Source organism: Zonotrichia albicollis, chromosome 17 (assembly GCF_047830755.1).
Source record: "Zonotrichia albicollis isolate bZonAlb1 chromosome 17, bZonAlb1.hap1, whole genome shotgun sequence".
Taxonomy (NCBI): domain Eukaryota; kingdom Metazoa; phylum Chordata; class Aves; order Passeriformes; family Passerellidae; genus Zonotrichia; species Zonotrichia albicollis.
This window is the reverse complement of record NC_133835.1, coordinates 573665-601169: the sequence shown is the minus strand read 5'-3', so window position 1 is coordinate 601169 and position 27505 is coordinate 573665. Positions and strand designations below refer to the sequence as shown.

Below are 27505 nucleotides of genomic sequence, written 5' to 3'. Positions count from 1 at the left end.
TCTTTTTCCCAATTGGCTGAGGTACTTGAGAAGTACAGAATTCCCTAATGGCCTTATACAGACCCCCTTCCAATGCGCACAGCCCACAACCCCAAGCCCCCATCCCTCTTTTCTTTATATCTCAGTTCTGTTTCTCTAAGTCCAAGAAGTTAGCAAAGCTTGGGTGAGCAACAGTGTCAATTGGTGGAATTCCTCTGGAATTTATGTTTCTTCCCATTGTTTTTTTCACCTATTGATATCTGGCCTTATCTACAAACAGGTCCACAGTTTGTAAAGACACCTCCCTCTCATTCCTTTCAGGTTCAGATGGGGATGCTCAGTACCTCCCTCAGGGTGGAGAGTTTCACAATTCATGAGGTAACACTGTGTGAGTCATGGGATATTTTGAGAGTCCTTGATAGTTTAAGTGTTGCAGCTGCCCATACTGCTGTCCCATTGAGTCCTTTATGGCCCATTAGCAGAGATGACCCCTCAGGCTCTCACCTCACAATCTGGGTGTGACTGGGCTGATGTTTCCTCGGTGGGAGTTATCACAGCTGAGTCATTGGCATGAAGAAAAAGGAACTCTGCCCTGTATCACAGGGTTTGCCTCTCCTTCTTATTTAACACCTGGCTCATAGGCCTGAGGGGTCGGGTGTGCATTGGGCAGCTCCTGCAAATCAGTTCATCAGAAATGAAGTAGAGGGGCATGGAATACACCTGTAGCTAGGACAGTGGTAAAGCTGCATCCTCCTACAACATGGAGTATGCTTCATGTAGAGGTAATTCATGCTATATATGTATAAAATATTGTAGAATCCAAGGTATGTCTTTGACCACCCTGGCTGGGGGCAGAGTCTTATACTTATTCAAGCAGTTCCCGGACAATGTTAAGACAATATCAAGTCTGTTAAGGTATGAATGAAACCTTCCCGGGCCATGACTGCTGACTTCCCTGGAATGCCTAAGCCACTCACAACGACCTGCACCTGGGAAGGTTGCATCTACCATACTCAAGCACCGGCGCCACTCTGCTACATGTGAATGCAGACTCTTCTGAAGTGAAATAAACAGGGCCAGGAGACTTCTTCTCCTTTTTAATGCCTTTATTAAAAGTGATCAGCTCAGGATTGGGCGGCTCGGCAGGGCTGCAGTCCCCGTCGCGTCTCCCAGGGCGACTCAGAGGAGGAGGATATGCGCAGCTCTGTCCACCAGGGGCAGAGCCGGGGGATCCAGTCCTCGTGGGAGCCTTTAGGGCGTGATGTCCCCGTCAGATCTTGGTCCTCTCAGCCTCGTCGGCCCAGTCTCGCAGTCAGGGACGACTCCCATGGTCAGGGTGAGAGGGACTCCGCATCTCTGCAGGCTCAGCAATCGGCTCCTCATGTCCAGACATCACTTTAGTCTCTCAATTCTTATTTGGCTCGTTGTTTTTGGGGTTTTCTCTGTGCATTTTGGAGTCGAGGTCTCAAAGCATTCTGGTCTTTGGAGTCACTTTGCATAACCCCCCCGCCCTCTCAGGTGTCTTCCCTGTGCTGGAAGAGAGCACAGCCTTGGGGAAGGGCCATCACCCCACCCAGCCAGGGCTTTTACTAATACAAAAGAGGAGATAAGCAACAACGACCCGTGATTACAATAACAAAGCACTAAGAACCCTGGCAGAGACAGAGATCTGGCTGCGTCCCTGTAACTCTTTCTCACAAAAAAAATATTAACCGAATTTTTGTTCATAACATGAAGTGTTCAGACATCCATCTAGACACCTGGACTTACTTTTTTCTATTCCTGCACATGTATGGCTGTCGGATCTCAAGATTTCAGTCCTGAGATGCTGAGCCACCGAGACCCTGGGGGGGCTCGGGACTCCTGGAATGTTGCCAGAAGTGCCTGGTGGCTGGACTTTAACCCTACACAGGAGACAACAAGGATGAGGGCTTCACAGGGTGAATGGTGAAGGGATTAGTTAATTAGAGGGTGAGAAACAGGGTTTAGGATTTATGTACAGGGGGGTTTAGAGGAGTAAGATGGAGGAATTGGGGTGTGTCCTGTCCCTCTTCTTCTTCCTCTTCTCCTTCATCTTCTTTGGCCACGGTGGCACTCCTGGATTGGTTATTGCTGAGAGTACACCGAGTTATAAGAGTAGATGGTATTGGGGAAAAATGATAAATATTGTATACGTCACAATGGGTATAAAGATACGTGGCTGCCCGGGAGGGCAGAGACAGTGTGCTCATGGCTGACTGCTGAGCAGATCTCTGGTGGCTGAAAGAACATCTTTTAGATAAACAATTAATAAACATAAAACCAGAAAGAAGAACTGAAGCCTCTTCTCGTCTTTCGATACGCGGGCTGCCCCAAGGCCACCCCGGGCCTTCCAGGCCCCTCAAACAGCCGAGATAATCCGGGCAATTGGCGGTCCCTGGCTGGGCTCCACCACCACAACCTTTCGGGGAGATTAACCGGACACTTGGCTTCCCTGGGCGGACAAGAACCACCACAACCTTTCGGGGAGATAAACCGGACATTTGGCTTCCACTGGGTGAGCTCTGACCACCACAACCTTTCGGGGGGGGCACCACCACCACCCTCAAAGCCCTGAAGAAAAAGAGAGAAGAAGAAAAGGAAAAAAAAAGCCAACAGAGACTGCAAAAAAAACAGCAGTCACTGAGAATTCCACCTCTCAGTTTCTGCCGAAGACAATTTGTAGCAGAGCAGCCCGGACTGGAACCAGAATGCGCCCTGGGACCACTTCTCGTGATCTGCTGGACAGTGACCGAGACGTCCAGACTGCTCTGACAAGAGATTTGGTAAGAAAGCCTGAAAATAAGAACATGGGAGGCACACCTTCCCAAGAACAACGGGAAATTTTGTCCGCCTTATAAGGTGTGACACAAACATACACAAAAAAAAAAAATTAGCTCTGGCCTTAAAAGGCCAGGAAGGAAGACCCCGAGACGCAGCAGACGTCCGGGGGGGGGCCCTCAAAAGAGGGGGGAGCAAGACTCCGGAAAAGATTAGCTCTGGCCTTAAGAAGCCAGGGGGGAAATGCTCTTGGAGAAAAAGAGCAAGAAATATTATTAAAATACCCGGTCCCAAAACCCAGAAACCCCGGGAAACTCCCCAAAAGCATCCAAAAAGTCCAGAGAGCATGGAGGACTCAGGAGCAGAGGGAGAGCAGGGGGGGGAGAAAAAGGGATCGGGGGAGGCGCTTTCTCGCGGCAGCCAGGCAGCGGCGGAGCAGGCGGGGAGCGCGGCTGAAGGAAAAACAAGAGACGCGTGTTCAGATACGGCTTTGCTAAGCTCAGGGCCGGGGGGTGCAGCGGCCCCGGGGGCCGGCAAGGTAGCAGAAACGCGCGCGGCGGGCAAAACTCGCAAGAACCCGGGGGAGAATCACAAACCAACGCCAGGGCGTCTGACCCATGCAGCGAAATTAGGGAAATTGCGCAATCCCAGAAAGGCTGCCGTGAGACGCAGGGGGCGCGCGGTTGTGATGCAAAAAACCCGGTGCGAGTCGCGGCGAGCGCGGGTGCCGGCGGGGGCAGGCGGCCGCACACACCGACAAAGGGCCACACACACACAGCGTCGGAGGAGGAGGAGACAAGAGTCAGGGGCAGACCGAGGGGGGAAAATTCAGAGGCGGAACAAAAAGGGAGAGGGAAAAATTACCTCGGGAGAGACAGAGGGCGGCTCGGAAAGCACGCATGCGCAGAGTAAAGAGCGCGGGCGGGGCGGGCCAGACCCAGGGTGACGTCTCAGGCGAGGAGGGGCCCTCTCCAGACTTGGTGCCTTTGGTAAAAACCCTCGTGGAGTCCAAGCCTCTCCCCTCCTGGGGAAGCTTGTGTGTTCTAACCCTATTGTCAGTTGAATCAAAAACTAGGTAACCCCGGTCTCAAGTAAGCCTGCAAACAGCGACAATCGGCTGAATGAGAGGCAGCCGTGTTCATGGCTCCCAGCCACGGAGCCCGGTGACAGCGCCACCTCGTGGAGAAATGACCGAAGTGCACAACATGCCGGATCGGTTCAGCAGAGCTACAGCATCATTTCGTAACGAGTCTGCAACTATGCAGCGATTTTCCTCAACAAGATATAAGAAGAAACGAATACTCAGACAAAAGTCGGGACTCAGACTGCAAAGGACAACTCAGAAGAGAAACAAGAGAAACGGAAAGACTCTGGGGGGTTTTCCCTTTGGGGTCTTGAATATTTCTGTATAAGGACGAAAGACTCTGGGGGGTTTTCTCCTTGGGATCTTGAATTGCAATAGGCAATGGGGTAAATTTACCTATTACAGGGGAAACTGACAAAGGATCATATATTGATCAGCTGGTAGATTTCTTTGACATTTCTCCCATTTGGAGAAGAATTTTAAGGGCAGATTTCTTTGACATTTCTCCCATTTGGAGAAGAATTTTAAGGGTAGGATTTTATGTTTTAATAGTTTAGGATTTTATGTTGTAATAGTTTTCCTAGTCCTCATCCATGTCGTCCCAGATGCCATGAATCGAATTGTAAAAGAGGGTCTCTTGGTGCAAACAGAAGGGGGAGATGTCGGATCTCAAGATTTCAGTCCTGAGATGCTGAGCCACCGAGACCCTGGGGGGGCTCGGGACTCCTGGAATGTTGCCAGAAGTGCCTGGTGGCTGGACTTTAACCCTACACAGGAGACAACAAGGATGAGGGCTTCACAGGGTGAATGGTGAAGGGATTAGTTAATTAGAGGGTGAGAAACAGGGTTTAGGATTTATGTACAGGGGGGTTTAGAGGAGTAAGATGGAGGAATTGGGGTGTGTCCTGTCCCTCTTCTTCTTCCTCTTCTCCTTCATCTTCTTTGGCCACGGTGGCACTCCTGGATTGGTTATTGCTGAGAGTACACCGAGTTATAAGAGTAGATGGTATTGGGGAAAAATGATAAATATTGTATACGTCACAATGGGTATAAAGATACGTGGCTGCCCGGGAGGGCAGAGACAGTGTGCTCATGGCTGACTGCTGAGCAGATCTCTGGTGGCTGAAAGAACATCTTTTAGATAAACAATTAATAAACATAAAACCAGAAAGAAGAACTGAAGCCTCTTCTCGTCTTTCGATACGCGGGCTGCCCCAAGGCCACCCCGGGCCTTCCAGGCCCCTCAAACAGCCGAGATAATCCGGGCAATTGGCGGTCCCTGGCTGGGCTCCACCACCACAACCTTTCGGGGAGATTAACCGGACATATGGCCCCAGTTCTACATATGGAGAGACACAAAGGAACATTCAGTCATTTCTGCCCCAGGCAGAATAAACTGTATATAAGCTGGCTGCATGGAGCAGTCGGTGTGAACCTCTGGGGAGACACTGACACTTTGTCGGTCGCATCCAAGTTCACCCAGCGCCGATCCCGGGGTTAATGCTGCCTTGGCTGTGGTGGTTTTTTCGAAATTATATTTTTGTTAATGATCTAATAAATCATTGCTAGATTTTCTTATAAATTTGGTTGCCGATTTGATAATTTATAACACTTCGCCAACATGTACATGCTTCACCAACATACACAACATACAGCATGCTTCCACCACCCCCAGCACTGCTTTTCAGGTGGTCCAGGAAGTGCTTGTGCAAAAGGGGAATAAAGGGAATATCTGCAGGGCCTGCTTCGAAGCAACTGGCATTACACAGATATGATTCATTCTTTGGTGTTTGTGGAGCTGAATAAGCTGCTCTGGCCTTCTGCAAAGCACTCTGTACTGTGTTCATGGAGGTGTATGGAAAATCATGCTATGAAAAGCCAGTGTCCACAGAGGAGACAGATGAATCCTGAAACTTTATTTCAATCAAGAGAGAGAGTCCACTTTTCTCTCTCGAGGATTTGCAGGCTGCAGCGTCCTTTAATCCTAAACTCCTGGCCACATATTGCCCTCTTCCTTTGCCCATTGGCTGAGGCACCAGGAAGGTACAGCCCTCCTGAATCGCCTACCACATATTCCCCCTTGAACCTGTCATTTTACAGCAGACTTCAGAAGTTCAGGCTTGTGTAGACCTACTTGTCTGTTTCAGGAGCCAAATTGTCTGGGCTCTGCAACAAACTAAATTTAGTAGAGACATTAAGACCCATTTCAAGCTAACACCCATACCTTCACTCATCAAATTCTTTGTAAAGGCATTAGCACGTCTTTCCAATAAGAAGTGTTTGGTGCTGGGTGCTGAGAGGGAGAAGCAGACCCTCAGGAGGAAGAAATGCCCTCCAAAATCTGCTCAGTTCATGATTGTTTGACTGCTTTAATCTGGTTTGAATTTGTGCTTTGAAAGAACTCTGGCATCTCTATCAGCTCTCGAGTAGATAGGATGAACTGGATTAGGCCTGGGGGCTGCAGCAGGGAGCACAGCCAGCTTCTGGCACCAGGTCTCCCTCCTATATCCCTCCTTTTGAGGTTGCCAGCACCCTGTGGAGTAGCTGAAGCTCCCATACCACTGCCTGTGGATTTTGATGCTTGTCTCTGCCCTGAAGATATCTGGCAGCTGGTGTGCTGTCCCAAAGTGCTCTGGCATCTTACCTCCACTGAGCAGCACCTCAGGTCCCTGCTCAGGAGGCTGCTGAGCATGTACTGTTTCCTCATGTCAGAGAAGCCCAACCCTCACAATCTGAGCTGCCCTTTCCCACCCTCGCTCTATTTGTTTTGGAGTGTTTTAGCTGCAGGACCTGTGATTTTGTGCTGGGGACGGTGCAGGGCTGAGGCTGAAAGCAGAGCCAGGCTCTGTATTCACAGATGGTGTCTCTCAGTTCTGAATTCAGCAACCCATGTCCTTCCAAGCACCAGCTTAAGCATGGCCATGTGATGACTTCACTTCCCCAGCTGTTTCCTGCAGTGCTTCCTGGGGGTCCCCGTGGTCCAGGGCTCTCTTAGCCAGCAGAGGTGCATTCTGGGGGACTCAGCCCGGTGGGTTGAGGGAGGGAGGCAGTACAGTCAGGGCTTCCCCTCCTCCCTGTGTCCCTCAGCAGGGGCTGCCCAGCCCATGGGCCACTGGGGTGTGGAGAGTCTGGCTGGACCGGCTGGGTGAGTCGAGGTTGAGTCACTTTGGGTGGTGCACGCTGAGCGGAGGCAGCAGGACCCACTACCAGCTCCATGGCGCTCAGTGTTGGTGTCCGGCGGCTCTCCCAGCTGCCGGGCCATGGCGAGCGGCAGGTCCATCTCAGCTTCCGAGGTGGGCTCAGGTGGCCCGGAGGGTGGGGGTTTGGGGATTTAGGACTGGGGACTGTCTTCTCCTGCCAGCACCTTATGCCTCCTCTCTACTTCTCAAGGCTTCACCCAGAAGACAAGAAAGGTCTGCTGTGGCCCAGAGGCCGTCTTCAAGGAGGTGAGGAAACTGGGATCATGGGGAACTTGTGGGACTGGGATGGGACAAGTCAGTGTCTCAGTCATAAAATCATAGATTGGTTTGTGTTGGAAGGGATCTTGAAGATCATCTCATTCCAACCCCCACACCATGGACAGGGCCACCTTCCACTGGACAGTCTTCTGGGAATTTCTCTGCTGTCTCCTTCTTCCTCTCTGCTCAGAGGGGCAGATGGATTCCTCACATTGTGTATGTGACCTACGTGTATAAGCCTCCAGGAACTGAAATTCAACTGAGTGACACTGCCTGGAAGCCTGGGCATATCAAAGCTGAAGGCAAAACTCCCCCTGTCCTCAGAAAGCCAGACTGTCACTGCAGTTGATGCCTTGTGGGACAGGAGTGCGACTTGTGTGTTTGAGTGCGTGTATGTGTGCATATGTGTGAGTGTGCAGGGGCAGGGATGGGGTGGCCTGGGAAGCATGTCTGTTCCTTCAGTGCCATCCCCACTGAAGCCTGTGACAGCCCACCTGTGCTGTGCCAGTGGGTGGTTCCCACCTGTCCCTTGCTCAAGTCCCAGTGCCAATGTGCTGCCTGGGGAAAGGCAGTGAAGGTGGCAGGGAGCAGCAGGCACAGCCACTGTTTTGGATGTGTGGTGAGTTGAAGCCTCAGAGTGCAGCTTTTGCAGCTTTTCTCTAAGCCAGATGACTCCCTGCCTGGGTGGTCACTTCTCCCCAAGCACCTCTGTACGTTCCCATGTTCTGTCTCACTCCACAACCTGCCAGCTCAGGAACTCCAGCAGGCACAATCATCCTTCTTTTTCCAGGGTGGTGCTGCTTTGACTTCTGTAGCAGAGCAGCAGAACTTCTGACTTCTGGCTTGTGGTTCTGTGCTGCTGGAGGGGCTCTATGCCTGGCCAGCAGGAAAGTAACTTCCCATCACAGCTGCTTTTCACCATATCCATGGACTTGATCACCTCACAGGGGAGCCAACCAGCCATGAGACATAGGAAAGTTGTCATCCCTTCTTGCTCCATTTGTTTGCAGCTCTTTCGCTGGCCGCACTATGGGAAGCTTGTCATGGGTGAAATGCTGTCCATTAAGGTTTACAACTGCAGCAAGGTTTTCAGTAACAGGTGGGTCCTTTGATTGCTGGGGTGACCAGTAGAGGTGGGGGAGAAGACATACTGGTCTTTACATTGTCTTCTGGAAGTAGAAAATGTTTATTGAAAATTTGATGGAAAGAAGATGAGCAGAATGCCACTTTTAGAGGAAGGATGGAGCTGGTTGTTCTGGTGGGGCAGCAATACTGTATATATTAAGTTAAATAAGGGAAATGATTTAGCTGTGCCAGCAGTAACAGGGACTACATAAGGATCCAGATCAGACCTTCAGCTGGGACAAAGGTTAAACAAGGCCCTAAAAAACAGCTACAAAGGCAGGTCTTGCTGCAGACTGAGGACCTACTGTCATCCTGAACATCCTTGTGACTGTGACCATGCTGCACCCAAATTCAACATATCTGTTGGTGTAGAAAAGCCATGAATGCATTGTGTTATGGTTTAACCTTTAAAAAGACAGCAATTTCAATTTAAAAGATCAGAAAAGATCAGCCAGAATTTAAAATGCTTCTAGGTGGCACAGGCACATTGTCAACTCAGTGGCTATTCCAACAGTTGTAAAACACAGCAGGGAAACCCAAGAATGGAGATGACGGGGAGATCTCCTTCGCACTCCACGAGTCTGGATCTGCACAAACCTTTAACCATCTGTGGCAGCTCAGTTGCAAGTAGCTGCCTGGGGAAAAGGCAGGACCTGCTGCAGGGTCAGTCTCAGGTATTCAGCTGCCCGACTCCCTATGGAAAACACTTCAGGGCAGCTCCGAGGGCCTGAGTGGGAGAGTGGAGGTCCCAGTTCTCCCCAGGATGTAGGCACTGATGCTATGTACGGTGTTGTTGCAGTCTCTCTTTTTATTCCAGTGTTAGGAAAATTAATCCACAAACACCATAGGTTTATGTCCACAAAGAAGACAGAGGAGTCCTGTAGCTTTGTTTGAATAAAGGGAGAGGTCATGGGTGTTTTCCATGGGATCTCTCAAATTGTTAGAGGATACAGCCTCCTTTTTGTCCTGAATTCCCAGCCACATTTCCCTTCTCTTTTTCCCCATTGGCTGGCGTACTTGAGAGGTACAGACTTCCCGAAATGCCTAATACCTATGACTCCCTTGTAATTTGTATACCCCTACCCCCTTTTTTTTCCTTTGTGTCAATCTATGGAATTTCTATGGAATGTATAGTTCTTCTTTTATCTTTTTGTATCTAACTTTATTTATCATCAGACTCACTGTTTGTAAAGACAAATCTCTCATTCCATTCATCAATCAGTGGAATCCTTCCCATTGTTTCTTTTATCCCTCAGTACTAGTTTTATCTACCAGCAAACCCACAGTTTGTAAAGACAAATCCCTCATTCCTTTCACCAGGCTGCTCGGTACCCTTGTCCTCAGCCTTCAGCGCCTGATGACATCTGGAAGACTAATCCTGTGTGAGTCCCTTGTGGACAAGAGCAACAGAGTCACTGATGTAAGTTCTCCAAGGACAGCCTGCTATCAGCAGTCAGTAAGGCTTTTTGGGAAACTTCACATGGTACTCTCCAGGTGGACTGGGGACTGAGGGGGAATCCAAAATGCTGTTTGAGCTGGAAGCATTGTGGCATTTATGCCATCTCTGCACAGACACTTCACATCCACCAAGAGGTTTCTTGGAGCATCTACAAATGCATGGGTTGGGCTGGGGCTCCTGGAGAACTGTCAAGGGCCTGAATGAACAGAGGGAGGCTTCATAAAGCCTTCTCAACTCTGGGAAATGGATGTAGGAAGTGGCATCTTCTCTGCTTCATGCACCATGAAGTGCATGTGTATGGGCTGCTGCAGCGATGGAGTGAGGTGGAAGGTGGTAGCGTGCCTTGGAACCCCCAGCAAGCTTTTTGGTTAAACACTAGCATTAGCTGGATGGCTTAATGAGTGTCTGGGACAGCATGAGTGTCACTGACACCTGACTGCCCATCTGCTCTGCGGATCCTGCTCTCCTCCACCCCGGCAGTGGGGCTCAGTCAGTCCTTTGCACTTGTAGAAGAAGAACCCCACCCTAAAATGAGCTGTTTCCTGCCAGCTGGGCGTGCAGACACAGCTCAGTGGGTTCCAGACTGCCACACCTGTGCCAGGGCAGCTGGCAGGCAGGAAGAGCAGAGGCGGAGGCAGTGGTCCTGCAAGGTGCTCTCTGCTTGCTCTTCACACTGGCAGTATGACTAAACCACATGGTGTCACATGGTATGCAAGCTCTGTGGCCACCAGACCACCAGCCTGAGTGGCACAGGCACAAACTGCTGGTGTTACTGGACTCCTGGAGCAGGTCCAGATTGAAATTGACCATTTCCAGGATGATTTTTAACCCATGCACCTCACTGGATAAATGTTCATGCCAGCAAAGAGACAGGGATTAGACTCACCTCTTGGTGCTGGTGATGGTTTGAAGGGACTCCATTGTGTAAGGTTAGAGGTACAATGTGGCCCAGTCCTTTGCCCCAGGTGCCTCTTCCCTTGTGCTAACAGCAACACGTGTAACAGCCTAAATGAGAGATGTGTGACTCAAGGTGGCTCTCCAAAATGCAGTTTATTCCATCCAAGAGGTTACAGCAGTCCAGGGTCGTGGGCAACAGTGCCTGTGCCTACAGTTGTCAGCTCCAGCTGCAGGCAGGCCTGGAGACTCTTTGGTTTTGGTTACATTGCATTATATACTCTTCTTTGCTGAGCATCTTAATACAGCAGAACCAATCTGTACCATAACTGTTATCTATAGCCTATCATAACTACTGTAATTACCATATTCATGTTACAATTCTCCAATCACTAAAAGTTAGTTCATTACAGTTTAAGCTAGAAGTTGTTATTCAGTTTTCTTGCAGTGGAAAATTCTGAGACCTTTTTTCTACTTCCCACACCAGCAGGCTTGTTTGCCTGTGCTATTTTCTTGCTTGGTAAAACATCTTGTTTGAGGTGGGTTTATCCTTTGCTCTAAGTCATAAAAACCCCTTCCAACCAACAAACCCTTTGCCTCCTTGGTTAGCCAGCAACACTGGCTCAGCAATTCTTTTCTTCTGTGTCAAAACTTGCTTCCATCTCTATTCCTTCATCAGACTCTACATTTAAAAATCTTTCTGCTAAGCATACATATCTGTGAGACTTTCTTGTCAAACTTTCATCCTTCCCAACACACATGTGCTGATGAGCTGCTCCAGCCAAAACCCAACCACATTCAGTTTTGCTGGGTTAGTTTTGGATTGTGCAACCCTGGCGGCACAACAGCTGCAGGGGATAGAAATAGGGCAGACAAGATGCTCATTCAAGTGGAGCCTGGGACCCTCTCAGCTCAGCTTGGAAGAGACACGACCCCAAGAGAGAGGCTGCTCCTTTAGAAAAGTGGGAATAAACCATTAGACTTCCTGCTAGTCCAAATCCAGTTCTCCTCTGGGACTAGAGTTACTTGCACCTCTTCTCCTGGTGATTTGAAGGAGTGTTTTTAGGCCCTTAGCTTTTCATCCAGCTTCGTCTCAGGCTTCTTCACCCTCCAGTCTTTTCTGCTGTCTCTCCTGATCACCGTACTGCTGATTTCTTGGGCTGCATTTCTTTTCCCAGAAATATGCATTTTCCAGAGATTGAGCTCCGAACCCAGAGTACATACCCTTCAGCCTACTAAGGAATGATCTCCTCCATGCTAGTGTTTTTGGCCTCTGCTGGGAAATCATTTGTGTATATGTTGGTTTGAGATCACGCTGCCACCTGCAGACCAAGGGTGTTAGACCTGTGTTGGCTGTGCCAATACCCAGCGTGCTCTGTGCGTCTCTGGCTGTCCTTCCTTGTCTCTTGTGATGCAGGCTCTTGATGTGTTGGTGGCTTCTCCAGCATTTTAATCCAAGCTAGGGATTCCTAGCTTGCTAGGATCCTCTGCCAGCTGTCTTGTGCTTCCTCCAGAGAGACTGCTCCAAATCCCTGCATGTTATTGTGCAGGGCTCTCTCTCCCCAGTTCCCTTGTCAAAAATGCCTCGAGGCTATTCTCTGGGCCTCTTTATGGGAGATTTGTAAAGTTGAGCCAGCTTTTATTCAATGAAATATGGAATTTAAGAAGCTGTGGAGGAGGGAGTTTTGTTATGTCTAGCCTATTGGTGGAGGCAGACAATGGGAGTCTGGTATAAATATGCTTCTTGTGGGGATGCTTCTCACTTTTTTTCTTCCATGTCCCACTTTCTCTTTTTTGTGACATTTTTGCCTTTGTTTTGTGGCTACCAAGCTCTCAGGCCCTTTCACTTTCTGCTTTGTAGATCTACATTGAGTTGGATTTGCGCTACCAGCCTCCAAATAGCTCAGCGGGGAGCTGGGTTGAAGAGGATTTTGCCTATCTTATAAAAGACAGGTATGGAAATCCTAGGAAGAGCAAATTTCCAGGCAGTCTGTACAGCTGCCTTTGTCAGTGGCAGCCTTTGGGATGCAATCCAGCCTCATTTACTCTCCACTTCTGGCCAGGCTGATGCATCTCAACTCTACAGCAGCAATAAGGGAGCAGGACTCTAGGATAGAGAGATTCCTTGTTATCACAACGAGCCTTTGACTGCAATGGTCCACTGTAGGTGCTGGGAGTCCTGGGACTCCCTAGGAGAGACTTGAGAGCATTTCTGCAGCCCTCCTGGCTTGTGGTTGCAAAGTTGCAGAGAGCATGGTTTTGGCCTCCAGTAATTCCATGCACCATGCATGCTGGTAATGCCCAAAGCCAGGGGAGTCGTAGGTTTCTGGGCAAACACGATGACAGGCAGTAGCAAGGCCTGCAGAGTTCAACTTGTGGAACTAGAGAGAAAACAGCAGACACATGGGGTGGACAGTGGATAAGCTTAGGAAAAAATTGCTGGTGTCCCTGCCAAAAAATAAACAGGAGAGTGGCTGGGGCACTGTTCATTAAATGAGTCAGAAAACAGCCGTGGCACACTGGTCTTTACAGAAAAGCATCTTTTGTTTTTTTACAGTTCGGAGTCAATAATCCAAAATCCTGGATTTGAGCAGCTGGAGTAAGTAGCCCTTGAATGTCTTGGCTCACCCTCCTGGATGGAGGGCAGTGAACAGCCCACTTGTGAGGGCTGATGTATGACTCATGGCATGCTGCGGGGCTTGCAGGACTGCCCAGTGGCTGAGAGCGAAGGAACTGGACAAGAAGGCTGCTGCACTAGGCAGGAAGCTGGCAAAAGGTCTGGAGACTGATGAAGAAGAGGAAGAGGAGGAAGATTTCTATGATACATCTGAGATTGAAGCCTCAGGCATAATCTTCAGCCCTGTGAAGAGGTATCCACAGCATGGTCTTCTTATTTGCCCTTGCTTGGGTCCTGGTGTAGAAAGTGTCACATCCTGAGGAATTCCTGCAGCTCATGACAATCTGCTTTGGCAAAATGTCAGAAAACTTCTATCTCTGAAGGCCCTAGATAGGGTGTGTTGGGGATTTGCTCATTCCCAAGGCAATGAGCCATTATTTTCTGTTGCTTCCCTTGGTGGGGACTTACTCAGGGTTCATGTTGACAAGGACACCTGCTCACCTGGGCTTTTTTTTCTGTGCAGCCGCTCCAGACTCTGCTCCGCACGGGACCTCTTTGCCATCCCAACGCCGCAGAGTTTCCAGGTAGTGCAGCACTGGGTGCATGTCCCCATAGCTGCCTCTAGCCCTGCAGCCAGTCCCTTTCTGCCTTGCTGGAGGCCTGGGCTTCTCCAATTGACACATAATTTGCCAAGGCCTCTAGCATGAAGACCATCATGCTTTGTGTGACTTCCCTGGGCAAGATGTAAGATTCCCTGCATCCATGTACGGCATGCAGAATGAACTGCATCCATGAGTGCTGGCCACAGTATCAGTAAGCCCATGTAGTTAGCTATGGATAAACAGGAGAAGGGAATCAGCTACATGTGCCATTGCAAAACACTGCCTGAGCAGAGCTTCAGAGAGTACCCAGGCAGGGATGGTGCCTGCCAGCTTTCTGCCAGGGTCTTGTCCGTCTTCCTTAGGGACAGCTGTGGGACACGACCAGGGCCAGAGGGCTGTGTGGGGGCTTGCTTGAACATGCCAGAAGTCTGTTAGGAAGCAGTGGCTCTGGCTGATTATCTCATATCCGGCTAAATTGATTTCAAGGCAAGTCTCCCAGCATGGCTATGGATATAAATCTTCCTCTGGTTCTAAGTAAACATGGACTCACATTTTGTCCGATCAACCAAGCAGGAAGTTTTTGTGATGATTGAATTTACTGACATCATTCTCTTGAAGCAATCATTCTGTACCTTAACCATGGTCTATTTGCTTGTACTAAGAGCAAATGTGAGAACATTTCTTTTATATCTTAGACTCGTAAGCAGTTGCAGTAAATGTAAGTAAATCTGAAGCAGCCACATTCCAGTCTCTCCAATGGAGCCCATCTCAGTAGGATTCAAAGAAGAGTATTAATAGAAGATACAAAAAGCATCTTCTCCAAGATGCCCTGTGGACCCTCTCATGTGGGAGCAGTGGGTTTTCAGCCACTTGGGATCAGAAACTGAGGGTACAGGTGCTGCTGGGAAGGTCAGCTCTTATCAAAAGTACTGGGGCTCTTACACTTTATTTCCTTGCTTGTCTGAAAGAAACAAGTATCTCAAACACTACTATGGTCTCTCCTGGCTGCAGTAGATTTCAGCAGGTATGCTTTTGCCTGCCCTAGGCATCCAGCTCTGAATTGAGACTGCCCTGTACATGTGCATACTGGTATTCTTGAAACAATCTCAGGATGGAGATGTAAACAAGGAGAGTGCTGATTCAGACAAGGAGAGTGCTGGTTTTCTCCCATATTTTCTCAGGTTGGGATTAATGTAATTGAAGCACAGAAGTTGGTGGGGGTGAACATCAACCCCTTTGTTGTAGTCAAGGTGGGAGAAGAAAAGAGGCATACGGCAACACAGAAGTCAACAAACTGCCCCTTCTACAACGAAGTATGTGACATGGAGAGAGGCTCTGTCCTTGCCCCACCAATGTCCCGAGTGCCTGGGACCATCCTTGCGAGGGATGCCTGGAAGCCTGGGGCTAAGCTGTCTTGCTCTTCTCTTCCAGTATTTTTTGTTTGACTTCTATGAGCCAAGGGACATTTTACTGCACAGACTCATAGAGATCTCGGTATGTATGTCTTCCTCTTCATCTTTCACTGGTTAGCGGTACAGCCTGATACTTCTGTGTGTAGACACTGGGTGCAATGGGCAATGCAAAGCTACCAATATCATCAAGGTGTTCCAGCTGGAATCACCTGCCCACAGAGAGCCACAGGGCCTTCCTGTGGCTACACTGGGGCAGATACCTAGCCCTGCTCTGAGCCAGCGCTGGGCAGTGTTGCCTTCCCAACTCCTCCAGGTAAGGGTTTTTCATCACCCTGTGACTGCAGTGGGGCCTCTGGGGCACTTTCTTGCCTTTTTCCCTTGTTGCCCTGCTATTTGGCAGCAATTCCCTACTGCCCCCTTACCCTGGAGTCTCATCCTGCAGGTCCTGAAGGTAAGTGACGGATGTGGGGGGAAATCAGAAATTATTTGTGATGTAGAAAAGCCCAAGCAGGCAGAGAGTTTGAAAATCCCTTGGCACAAAGCACAAAGACTTTCCCAAGACACAGGGATATTCTGAAGATAGCTAAACCCAGCCAGCACGCCCTTTGCCAAGTGGCCTCCAATACTTTCCTTGTGAAATACTCTTCTGCTGCCGAGAGTTCGGCAAGAACTGAGCAAGACCTGGGTTTTGGGAGAGATGCTGGCCTGGTGGAGTCATGGCTCTGCCCTAACCCAGCAGGATACGGACACAAGGACTTCCTGTGGGAAAACAGATCTGTCCTATCTCCATTGTTGGGCTGTGGCTTACCTGGGACTGCAGAAGCTGAATTGTTTGCACATGCCTGCCTCGGTCTAGGTTTGACTGTGGGCTATGGGCTGGTGGGCTTTGTGGGAGTGGTTGGGTAGGAAAGGGTTGGTCCTACAGCTAACACAGATGAGTCAATCTGCATGAAGAGCTTGCAACCACTGCCTCAGCTGTGCTTTGGAACACCTCTTGGCAGCCCTGTGTTCCTCAGAGATATCTGGATGTGTCACCTGGCTGTCCATACCTCATGGTGCTCAGGGGAACTTGTGTTGTCTGCAGGTTTTTCATTCAAAGAAGATACCATTTCTGGGAACTTGCATAGGAACGTTCAAGATGGATGTTGAGACAGTGTACAGCCAGCCAGGTATGAGAACTGCACCACATACCTGTGTCTGATCCTGGCTCTGTGTGAAACTGGTGTTTCCTTCATGCTCTGATGGGTCTGGTCAAGGCCCTGGTTTTAAAGTACTTAGTTTGCATGAAGATCTGAGCTTGCTTCTCCACCCAGCTGTCGGAAGGCAGGTGACACCTTCTGCACCTTCAGAGGCAGGTCAGGGCCAGAGCAGTCTGTGCAGACAGAGCTGGATGTGAAATGGTAACCTAGCTGCTCCCTAGGAAACTCCTCCTCTTCCCTCTCAGATCACAGGTTTTTCCAGAAGTGGGCTGTTATCAGTGACCCCATGGACACCCAGGCTGGCGTGAAAGGCTTTGTGAAGTGCAACATCTCTGTCTCTGCACGCGGGGATATTGTGGGCTCCCTTCCCACCTATTCCAGGAACCAGGATGAGGACATTGAAAGGTAGGTGCAGTGGGATCTTGCATGGCCCTGGGAAACACTGCCATGTCTCTCTTCACACAACCTTTTTTTCCCATTTTCCCCTCTTCTGATGGGCAAAGACCCAGTGAAAAAGACCTGTGGTGAGGCAAGATCCAATCTTCCTGCAAGTCAGTGAATTTCCCATCATTGTGTTCGTGGACTCCAGGAGAGAGGCAGAACATGAGTTTGTCTTTCAGGAATCTGCTGCTGCCTAAGAGAGTCCCTGCAGAGAGACCTTGGGCCAGGGTCTGCATCAAACTCTATCGTGCTGAGGGCCTGCCCAGCATGAGAGCAGGCATCATGGGTGGTATCTCCAAGATCATCGGGGAGAGAAAAGTCTTTATCGACCCATATGTGCAGGTCTCATTCTGTGGGCAGCAGGTGAGTCTGAGGGGAAGCTGTGTTGGGACAGGCTGATTCTCCCTTGGCTGTGTGGCAGCACGTGGTGGGCTCATGGTGCCAGGAGCCTCCATGAGGCACAGCAATCCCACTGAAAATAGGCTGGGAGAGCTCAAGTGTTGCTGCCTTTAGCAGTGGTCTGAGCTGTGTGGCCATGGCTGTGCAATGTCTGAATGAGAAGGCTGTTCTCTGCTTTTGTCTCTACAGAGTGCTGCTTATAGGACATCCTCAGCCCTGAGCACAGCTACTGGCTGAGCTACTGGCTTTGCAGGCAGATATTCATATCCTTAAAATACAGGGATAAATCCTGGAGCAGAAGTCCTTTTTCTGTCTCAAGCTGGGCTCAGCCTGAGACCCTTGAGAGACTTTACTCAGATAATGACCCAGTTTTTGCACACAAGGTCAGGCTTTTTGATCCCATTATATCCATTAATAGGAGAATCAATCCCTGATTGGCAGTCTTGTGGGCCTGGAGTGCTCCAGGCAGCCCTTAGATACCTATGAGTCTGCTGCTTGTTTGCATTCCCTTGATTGTGTAGGTCATGCCAGGGCCTTGGGACAGGCCCCATTAATGAAACAGAGAGGAATTGCAGGAATGGGGATAGGAGCAGGGACACTGCCACACCCAGAGCCTGCCTGTCACTGTCTGCAGGTGGTACAAGAGTGCATGCCATTCCAAGACAAGCTTTGAGGCATCCCTTTCTCTGGGCACCAGTTGGGACGGTGACACTTTCACACCTTCTTCTTCCCAGGGGGAAACGTCAGTAGACACTAGCACCACTGAGCCCGAGTGGAACGAACAGATCAGTTTCATTGAGATGTTCCCACCTCTGTCCAGGAAGATAAAAGTCCAGGTGCTGGATGATGCCAATGTCGGTGATGTGGCCATTGCTACACACTACATTGACCTGCAGGAGATCTCAGACCCTGACAGGAATGGTGAGGCTTGGCATGGCTGCCTTGGGGAAGGATGTCTTGGGCAGCCCTGTGCCATGCACTTTCTGCTTGGCATGCTGGTGTCCTGGGGCTGGGAGCAAAAGTGGCTGAAGCACGCTGACACTCTGGTGTCCTGGGCAGTCCTTTTTGGGGAGGTCTTTCGGCAGCAGCACCCTGGAGCATAATGAAACCCTGTCTCTGTCTCTGCAGGCTTTAACCCCACATTTGGCCCAGCCTGGGTGAACCTGTATGGCTCCCCCCAGAACTCAACTCTGCGGGATGTCCACAAAGACCTCAATGAAGGCATGGGTGAGGGCATCTTCTACCGTGGGCGCATCCTCATGGCCATCACAGTGGAGATCTTCAGCAGCCCCAGTGCAGCAGAGAGGAAGCTTGGGTACCGGACGAGAGGCGCCCTGAGAAAAATGAAGCTGAAGAAGAAAAGTAAAAAATCCAAGGAGAAAACTAAAGAACTGAGCCAGCTGCAGGGAGAGGGGGAGGCTGGGAGCTCTCAGGAGGCTGAGCAGCCCAGGGAGGTCACTGTGGAGGTGGAAGAGCTTCATCCACTCCCTGAGGTGAGTTCTGTGCTTACATGGCTGATCCATGCCAGTCTTTGGCATGCACATCTCTGAAGGGAAAGAGGCAAGGTGGGAGACATCAGTGTTGATGCAGTAGCCATCCCTTAGCCTACAACCTGCTCAGTGGCTTCACACAAGCATCAGCCAATCCATGGCTCTGCACCAACACCTCAGGATTTCCAAGAAATCCTATCCTGCTTCTGGCAGACCAGTGGTAATCTCAGCAGCATCCTGCTGAGGTCCTGTGGAAGGGCTGGCAGACATCAGTTATGCCCTGGTGCTCAGGCAGTGCTTTGGCACACAAGGGTCTCAAGCTGATTTCTGTCTCCTTGCTCAGAATGTGTTGGGGAGAAAGGATGAATTCCTTCTCTTTGCTGCCTTCTTTGAAGCCACTATGATGGACTCCTCTCTCAGCTCGAAACCTGTCAACTTTGAAGTCTCTATAGGTGTGTATTCCCCAGGGCCCCACGTCCAGAAACTATGGGAACAGTGTGAAGCTCCCTCTGACAGGCAAGTCAGTTCTTCATACTGCCCTGTCAAGTCAGCTCAGGAAGCTGGGAAAGATGAGGAATGAGTCCAGGGAGTGTGCACAGTGCTTTACTAAAACCCTGAATGTCTTCTATGGGACTGGAGATTTGCACCATTTGTGGAAATACCTGTTTTGGGAAAGTTTGAGGAAACTCTTCTAGTAAGTAGGAGTACAAAGAAGTAGAAGAATTTGGTAGCAAGAAAGGGAAAAAAAGGAGGGAAAGCTGGGATACTGGGGTTGGCCATCTGGCACTGAGGGGATATGACAACAAGCAATGGGGAAACAATGGTCTGAGAGTGGGTCAAAGCCCTCACCTGCTAAGCTGGACGGGTGAAGATGCTTGATGCTGAGATAGTGCTTGAGGAGCTGATAGAACTGGTCCCAGTGTAGGGATGTAGATGGTAGTCCGCAGGCACTTGGTGGAGCTGATAGAACTGATACACAAGGACCTCCTTGCAATTGCCCAGCTCCCTCTCGGACCTCCTGGTTGTCCATGTGATGTGCCAATGGTTGGACACAACTACTAGTTCCCAAAGAACTAAATGCCTCTGTGGCAGTCTTCCTGCCAAGAATCTGGTATTGCCAGCTAGAAAACGTCTTTTCTAAAAACACCTGAGTGATCCCACTTACCTGTTTATAATTTAATGCTCACCTTCAAGGAAACTATGGCAAATGTGAAGAGGTTGTGACCAAAGGATGGCAAAAAGTGGAAAAGGGAGAAGTGAAAGAAGAAAGGCAGCCTTTACTGGATGCTGGTTCAGATGGTGAGCTGGATGCTGAAATGCTGACTCCAGCTTTAGCAGCAATGAACAAATCAGTTACAAAGAGTCAGAGACCAGAGCCCACGGAATATGACAAGTAAGTCTTCTATATCTTTCTATTCCACCTTTCTTGGAGCTGTGACAGCTTCCCACATTGGTTGTTCCAGATGTTATTAGAGGTCTGCTCTAATAACATCTAATGCATCATAGGTTTCCCTTCCTTGCAATCCTGCAGCTTGCCATGGCCTAGCTGGCTGGGATTTCCCACTAGCTCTACGAGCCCTATGGTGTCTACTTGATGTTTGCAGATGGCCAAGGATGGGGTCCCAAGGAAACTGAGACCTGTCAAAAACAGCCATCCCAGTGAGGAAGGAGAGGAGTACTCTTGGCATATGCTATCCTATGTTGAGCAGACAAGACACATACAGAAGCTCTTCTGATGTTTGTTCTGGGAATATTGCCTAGTTTGTCCCATAGGCCTGGCAATGTCTTAGTCTTTGTGTTGTGCAGCCTGTGCCTGCTACTACTGAGTCCCATAGCAGTGAGAAATCTTGGCAACTTCCCATGCTCCTGCTAGCCTCATTTGTCTAAGCATGTGTTGCTGTCTCTACTAGAAACCCTGTGTGCTAGTTTGGGATGGCAAAGGGCAGATCCAGCAGCTTGCACCCATGTCCATGGTGCAGAGCCCAAAACAGATAATAAATTCCCTATGAGGGAGACAGAGTTCCGCCTCTGCTCCCTTGCTGGATGTGCAAGTGCATGTGTTATGATATGGCATATGCTTTCTGTAGCAGTAACCATAACCTCCTCTGCCTGCTGTCCTTAGGTCATACAGCTGCCTGCCCATGACACATGAAAAACCCTGCGTGTATGTATGGAGCTACTGGGAGGATCACACCTGGAGACTCTGCATTTCAAACCGGATTGTCAAACTGGCAGAGCGTCTGGTAGCATTTTCAGAGTTTTTGTCTGTGTCATCCTCCTTCCTGGTGTGCTTTGTTGCATGTGCAGTTGCTGTGCGAGATGTTTGCTGTCCTCACCCCCCATGCAAGTCCATGTCTCTCACAGGGCTTAGTCCCACCTGCCCTTTAGACACGATTGGGTAGGCCACATGGACTCATGTGCAACTGCCTAGTGGTGGTTCCTGGAGGAATGAATGATGTGACATGATGTCTGTGACAAGTTCCTCTGCTGTCAGTGCTGAACTGTGTGAGCCCTGGGCAGATGATTGGGCAAGCATGAAGGGGATGCAGTCTCTCCCCAGGACCTTGCCTTTCCCTTTTGGCTTGAAAATATGAAAGTATGCCACAATGTATGTTAGTGGCTGCCTGAGGACTGAGACACAAGGTGTTGTAACAACAAATGCTAAGGTTACCCTCAGGCTCTGGAGAATCCCAGGCAGCATAGTGCTGATCTGCAGCTCATGAATCCCAGCTCTGCAGAAAGGCATAAGCCATTTGTGACAAATGCATCCTTGCAAGGTTTTACTCTGACCCCTCAGCCAGGTGCAAGCTTTGTGAATACTGCAATTTCGCTGCAGGAGCAGGGGTTGGATGATGTGGAGAAGCTCTCGAGAAGACCAAAAGCTAAAGCAGAAGAGCGGCTCAGAGAAGTGCTGGAGGAATTTGTAGGTGGATGCAGGTTAGCATGTCCCTGATGTCCTGAAGATTCTTGTTTTCAGGTTAGGAGGTCAGATAATGTTCTGCCTCAGCTGTGTGCAGCCTTCTCTCTTCTCCTTTTGAGGTGGATGCGCAAAAGAAAATGAGGATGACTTGGGAAAAGGACCTTCTCTGTAGCTCTTCAAGCTTGGAGAGGAGACTGCAGTCCTGTTCTAAGAATCAGATGGGTCATAAATGAGAGCTTCAGTGCTCCTGGGCTCTCATGTCTTTCCTAAATGTGAAGGATATTTCCTTCACTATTTTCAATCACACAGTCAAAAGATCACTCACTGTTTCAATCCCCATGACTATCCTGTAGGGGCTGTTATGCACTTCAGTCTGCAGTGCTACAGTAGAAAGGGAGCCTCAGGTACTGAGAATCCCCAGTGTACCTTCTGAACCGACAAGCTTGCAGAAGAAAAGGCATTGTAGAAATGGAGCCACCTGACACATCTGGATTGGTACCAGGGATTTGGAGCTTGTGTCCCTGTTGTGAGCTGTGCTCAACATGCTGGGTGCAGAGGATACAGAGTCTGTGCTGCTTTTCTTATTGCAGGCAATATTCACTCAGCACAGAGAGAAAAACAATGGCTCATCCAAATAACCTGGACAGATGTCGGACAAAATACCTGATGCGCAACATTGTAAGTCATGGGGTTTGGTGGTGGTTGGTGGGAGCCTGTGCAATCCCTGCTCTAGAGAAACTTCTGGAGGATCAGCAGGAACTGATGCTAAGAAGGAAACCTGGAGCTAAAACTCACTGTATCAGTCATGGGCTTTTACTACAGCATCTCCCAGTTCTGCTCAGAGCAATACAATTTGCGGCACAGGGAAAAGAGAGAGAGTCTGGCCATGGCTGCCTCTTTTTCTGTGCAGATGCTGTGCCCTGATACCTTTCTTCATCTCCACTGGGGCATATGTAGTTGAGCATGTGCATATTGCTGCCCAGTAGGTTGCTGGAGGCCTTTTGGTGCACCATATTCCTGCAGGCAGTTTTGTGGTGGCTCACTGAGATCCGCTACTCCTGAAAACTCAGCCCCTTGGCTGAGTACATATCCAGCAGGTCTACAACAGCCACTCATCTGTCTGTCCTTAGAAAGGGCAACACTTGGGCACTTATCACCCGGCACACAAGACTAGCTAGATGAATGAGAGCACAATTACATACCCTTCATCACAGCACAGCTGTAGAGTCATAGGCCCTGAGAGACTATAAATCTTTGAAAAGCTGACCAAAATGCAGTGACAGCAGCAGGAAATAAAATTTAGTCATATCTGGATCCCAGTTCCCTTCTCTCTGCTTCCTTGTGCGTCATCACCTGAGCTGTGGTGGAGGTACTCTTCAAAGCCTGAGAGACTCTGGAAGAGAGAACTCACCTAAGAGATGAATTTTCTGGCCTTTCCACTCCATAGTGGGTGTACACCCTGAATTTCTTCTGGATTTCATTATTAGTTTTGATTCATCCCAAAGTTTCTTTTCAGATGTGTACACTATCTCCGATATGTACTAATAATGGTGAAAGCCAAGCCCTGTGTTGCAGTTTACTACATCTTCATAATCCCACACTACTGTGGCCCCAAGTTGCTCCTCGGCCAAGATCTCCTGCAGGCACTATCTGGAGCCTTAGAACACCAGCTTCTGGAATGTTTATTCCTTAGACAACTTTCTGCCCCAAATGATTTTAAAGCTTATGGACTTCTGTTACCAGATTATATTGGCCAGGCTGATGAGTTACTGTAGTCTCCAGTTCATGGCATCCTTTGTTAAATGGCTTGTGACAGGTTCATGGAGGTTTCCTCTCAGCAACTGGACAGTGAGCCATGGTGGACGTCAGGGCGCAATGGGGCAAGATGGACTTGGTCAGCACAATATGCTCCCTGCAGACTCCCCATGTGGGGTGGCAGTGGGGCATGGCTGGTTGTGTAACAGCTGTATTTTGTGTTCAGATCCTGTATGCAAAGCAGGGGCTCCGTGTGAGGCGGCACCTGACCCGAGATAATGTCAAGGAGAAGGTTAAGGAGACAAGGAGGATCCTGGCAAAGATACGTTCCATGGCTAAAGAGGTACAGTGGCTATGAGGGAACCCCTGCTCTGAGCTGGAGAGGTTAGGCAAGGAGGGGATACTGAGCTGGCTGATCGGGCTCTCACCAGTCTGAGCTGAAGCTTTTCCTCTGCTGCTATGTAAAATTCCAAGTTCCAGCTACTGGAAGTTACCATGTTTCCTGTGATAGCTCTAATGAGGGATAAGGCTTGGCAGCTTTGCAGGGCTGTCGGTGGTGGGGCAGGGGTCCAAGCAACTTTGTAGTGGGTAGGAGGCAGAGCAGGGCCAGCTCCACACCTCCTGGGCCTCTCCGCCCCATCAGCCCAAGGCCTTGTCTGCAGCAGACAGTTTTGCCTTGGAAAGCAGCCTTGCTTGTGCTGCCTGCACTTCCACCAGGATCTGACTCTTGGTGCTTTCTGCAGATTTAAACTTGTATTGGAGTAAGATTCTCATCCATAGCAGAGACTCTTCACATTCAGAGTTTCACTTTTTCATTTTAAGTAACTGAAAAAATCGGCATGTTGTGCTGTAGTGTCAACCAGAACACCATGTTTGTTGACATTAGGTGGACAGATGCTGTTGAAGTTTGGAGAAGTCTTTCACCAAGTAAAGTCAAATAATTTTCACGTCTTTAGCTATGTGAGGGTAGAGTGATGTACAATTGTAGTGATGATGTTTTTCTTCCCAAGTCATCATTTCTGTGATGGAGCTCTGGTCTTCTGGGGATGGTTGAAGATCTGCCTGTCCACAGGAAGTGGGGAATGAATTCTTTGGTTTGCTTTGCTTGTGTGTGAAGCTTTTTCTTTCCCTATAAAACTGTTTTTATCTCAATCCATGACTTCTTTCAATTTTACATTTTGAATCCTGTTTCCCATCACACTGAGGGACAGTGTGTGACAGGCTGCATGGGGATGAGTTGCCAGCCAGAGTCAAACCACAACACCTCCAGAGCCATATTGCAGGGCTGACTTTCAGAAGTACATGGCCAATGTTAGGTCCTTTATTTCTGGCTCTCTAAATCACCATTGCTCAGCAGTCCGTCCTGTGGGGAGATGAAGCTTTCACCATGTCAATGGAGGGAGGATGACACATGCTGTTCTTCTGCTGTGACGTTCCTCCCTTCCCTCCCTCCAGCCCCAGTGCACTCTCCCTGATGTACTCATCTGGATGTTCAGCAACAACAGGCGTGTGGCATATGCCAGAATTCCTGCACAAAACATCCTCTACTCAGTAGTTGAAGAGGAGAAAGGCAAAGACTGTGCAAAGATCCAGACTGTCTTTATGAAGGTAGGGTTTATACAAAAACAGTGTGCTCTTGCTTGCTTCACACTATTTCCTTCTCCTTGCTTTCAGCTCTCCTTCCTGAAATCCTCGAGTTCACAAGAAAACACAGCTCTCATTCCACAACTGCCTTTTAGCTCTGCTGATGTGATGCTCTTTCTCCTGTACTCTTTGGTCTTTCCCAGGCTGATGGTGATCATCTTGGTCTGAGAGGTGAAACCTACTAAACCTTCTGTGCTTTCAGGTTCCTGGCTTACACACTGGTGAGATCTTTGCCAAACTGGAAATCTACATGTGGCTTGGGGTAACCAAATATGTGAAAAACTGTTTGGCAGAGTTGCCTGAGGAGTTCCTTTCCGAAAGTGAGCAGGAGATAGCCCAGCTCTCAGCATATAGCCCTCCCAGCCGGCTCAACAGGGATGGTGAGTGCAGATACCAGTTCTTCACATAAGCAGGAGAATAGGGAGTTGAGAGGTCCCATCCATGGATTAGTGTATGTGGTGGTGCATTGTCCCCTCACAGTCCTTCACCTCAGGCCACACTGTGATTTGAGAATTGTAGTATGTCTGAGAATAAGAACCTAATCTAGGGCTGTCTCCAAGGCACGACTGGGATAGGCGCATCCAGTTTGATCTCATGAGGATGTATTTGCGCATTCACAGCTAAAGCACCAGACAGAATGGGTGCTTTGTAGGCAATGAATGTGCTGCCAAATTGGCAATGGGCATGAGTTCTGCCCCTCTGATGACGCTTGATGGTGCTCCCCCACAGCAGATGCTCATAGCAGAACACTGCACATTTCACATGTCGCACGTCATGTACTTCCCAGACGTGTCTGGGGAGCCCACTGAGCTTGTCTGGCTTGGCTAAACCATTTGAGATGTACTGGCTGGAGAACCACAGCCCCTATTTGCAACTATTTGTCACAGAATGCACCCACTCCTATCTGGCTGGCCTTCTCCTTCAGGCATTTTTTGGCCTCATACAGGACTTTGTCGGGGACTTCCTCCCTCTTTTTCTTACCAGACTTCAGCTATTTCCAGCTCCGAGCCCATCTGTATCAGGCTCGAGGGATCCTACCTGCAGATGATAATGGCCTTTCAGATCCATTTGCAAGAGTGGTGTTTTCAACCCATTGCCAGACCACCAGGGTGAGACCACTTAAACTTTTGCCTCTGTCATCTCGGGAACTTGGGGAGAGAAAAATGACCATGCCCGCACTGACATGTTTAAGGTCAGTGCTATGGAAGTCCTCCTGGGACTTTTGTATCTCCAAGGACTTGGGTATCTATGCTCTGAGCAATGTAATTATGTTCAGAGAATATCTGACAGTCATTGAGCATGGTCTCAAAGGTTGATTGGCATGTGCTAGTTGACCTTGAGTGCTGATCCCACACTTTTACCACATCCCTCCTGCCAACCACCAGCTGCATGTGGCTGTGTGAGAGAGGGAATCAGCCTGGAGTTCCTCTCTTTTCTACATGTGGTTTATTTCCACTGACTTTAGAACACTTGGGCCTTCTGTCTCCATCTGCAGATGCTGGAGGAGACACTGAGCCCTATGTGGAATGAGCTACTTTTGTTTGACCAGCTCATTATTGATGGGAAGAAAGAAGAGTTGAAAACAGAGACCCCCATCATTATAATCAACCTTTTCAGCCACAATAAATTTGTAAGTATGGCCACGCTGCCCTCCTTATGTTGTTTCTGGAAAAGGGAAGGCAAAGGATTTCTGAGTACTGTGACTTCTCTGCTTGGTTTCCATAACAGCTTGGTGCTGGTCCACTGATAATAGTGAGTTGTGGGGACTGTGGCTGAGATTTTCTGACTCAGAGATACTCTAAACTCATCAGGGGCTGATGAGTTCTTGTTGGATCCAGGATCTCTTATATTTGAAGAAACATTATGCCTGCTTCCTTGGCAGGCTCACATTGCAGAGGGCTCATATCATGGGGGAACTGATATTGCTTTTAGGGCTATTCCTTCCCTGTGTCCTCACATGTCATCAATCATCCCTCCTCAGTCCTTCCTTTTCTCTCTTTATAATGCTTTAAAGTCACACTGTCTCCTAGAGCCTCTTTGCTATCCTAAGGCTAATGACATAACTTGCACCAGGTTCTCCAGCTGTAACTCAGCAGCTTTCCTGTGGTTCCAGTACAAGACAAACCCTGTCATATTGAGATGAGTCCAGAGGAGGCCACCAAGATGGAGCACAGGACAGAGGAGAAGAGCTGAGTATATTCAGCCTACAGACAGAGGTTGAGAGAAAG

General features: G+C 49.2%; 1 protein-coding gene across 2 annotated transcripts in view; it reads left to right on the top strand.

Annotated features, from left to right (window-relative positions):
* Positions 1-27505, top strand: part of LOC102067221 (fer-1-like protein 4) — a 58008-nt gene that overhangs the window by 12461 nt on the left and 18042 nt on the right. The window contains exons 1-25 of one of the 2 annotated variants that reach the window (XM_074553880.1): positions 1495-7155; positions 7253-7308; positions 8331-8419; positions 9766-9865; positions 12660-12751; positions 13356-13397; positions 13504-13668; positions 13939-13999; positions 15199-15330; positions 15449-15511; positions 16514-16598; positions 16874-17033; positions 17249-17432; positions 18203-18389; positions 18597-18961; positions 19302-19410; positions 20153-20351; positions 21081-21201; positions 21795-21895; positions 22469-22556; positions 23860-23976; positions 25089-25241; positions 25480-25657; positions 26262-26386; positions 26773-26907. In XM_074553880.1, the coding sequence (XP_074409981.1) occupies positions 7077-7155; positions 7253-7308; positions 8331-8419; positions 9766-9865; positions 12660-12751; positions 13356-13397; positions 13504-13668; positions 13939-13999; positions 15199-15330; positions 15449-15511; positions 16514-16598; positions 16874-17033; positions 17249-17432; positions 18203-18389; positions 18597-18961; positions 19302-19410; positions 20153-20351; positions 21081-21201; positions 21795-21895; positions 22469-22556; positions 23860-23976; positions 25089-25241; positions 25480-25657; positions 26262-26386; positions 26773-26907 (3186 nt within the window). In that variant the 5' untranslated portion in view covers positions 1495-7076. Of the gene's footprint in view, positions 1-1494; positions 7156-7252; positions 7309-8330; positions 8420-9765; positions 9866-12659; positions 12752-13355; positions 13398-13503; positions 13669-13938; positions 14000-15198; positions 15331-15448; positions 15512-16513; positions 16599-16873; positions 17034-17248; positions 17433-18202; positions 18390-18596; positions 18962-19301; positions 19411-20152; positions 20352-21080; positions 21202-21794; positions 21896-22468; positions 22557-23859; positions 23977-25088; positions 25242-25479; positions 25658-26261; positions 26387-26772; positions 26908-27505 lie in introns of those variants that run through there. The other variant, XM_074553878.1, reaches the window with a different exon arrangement.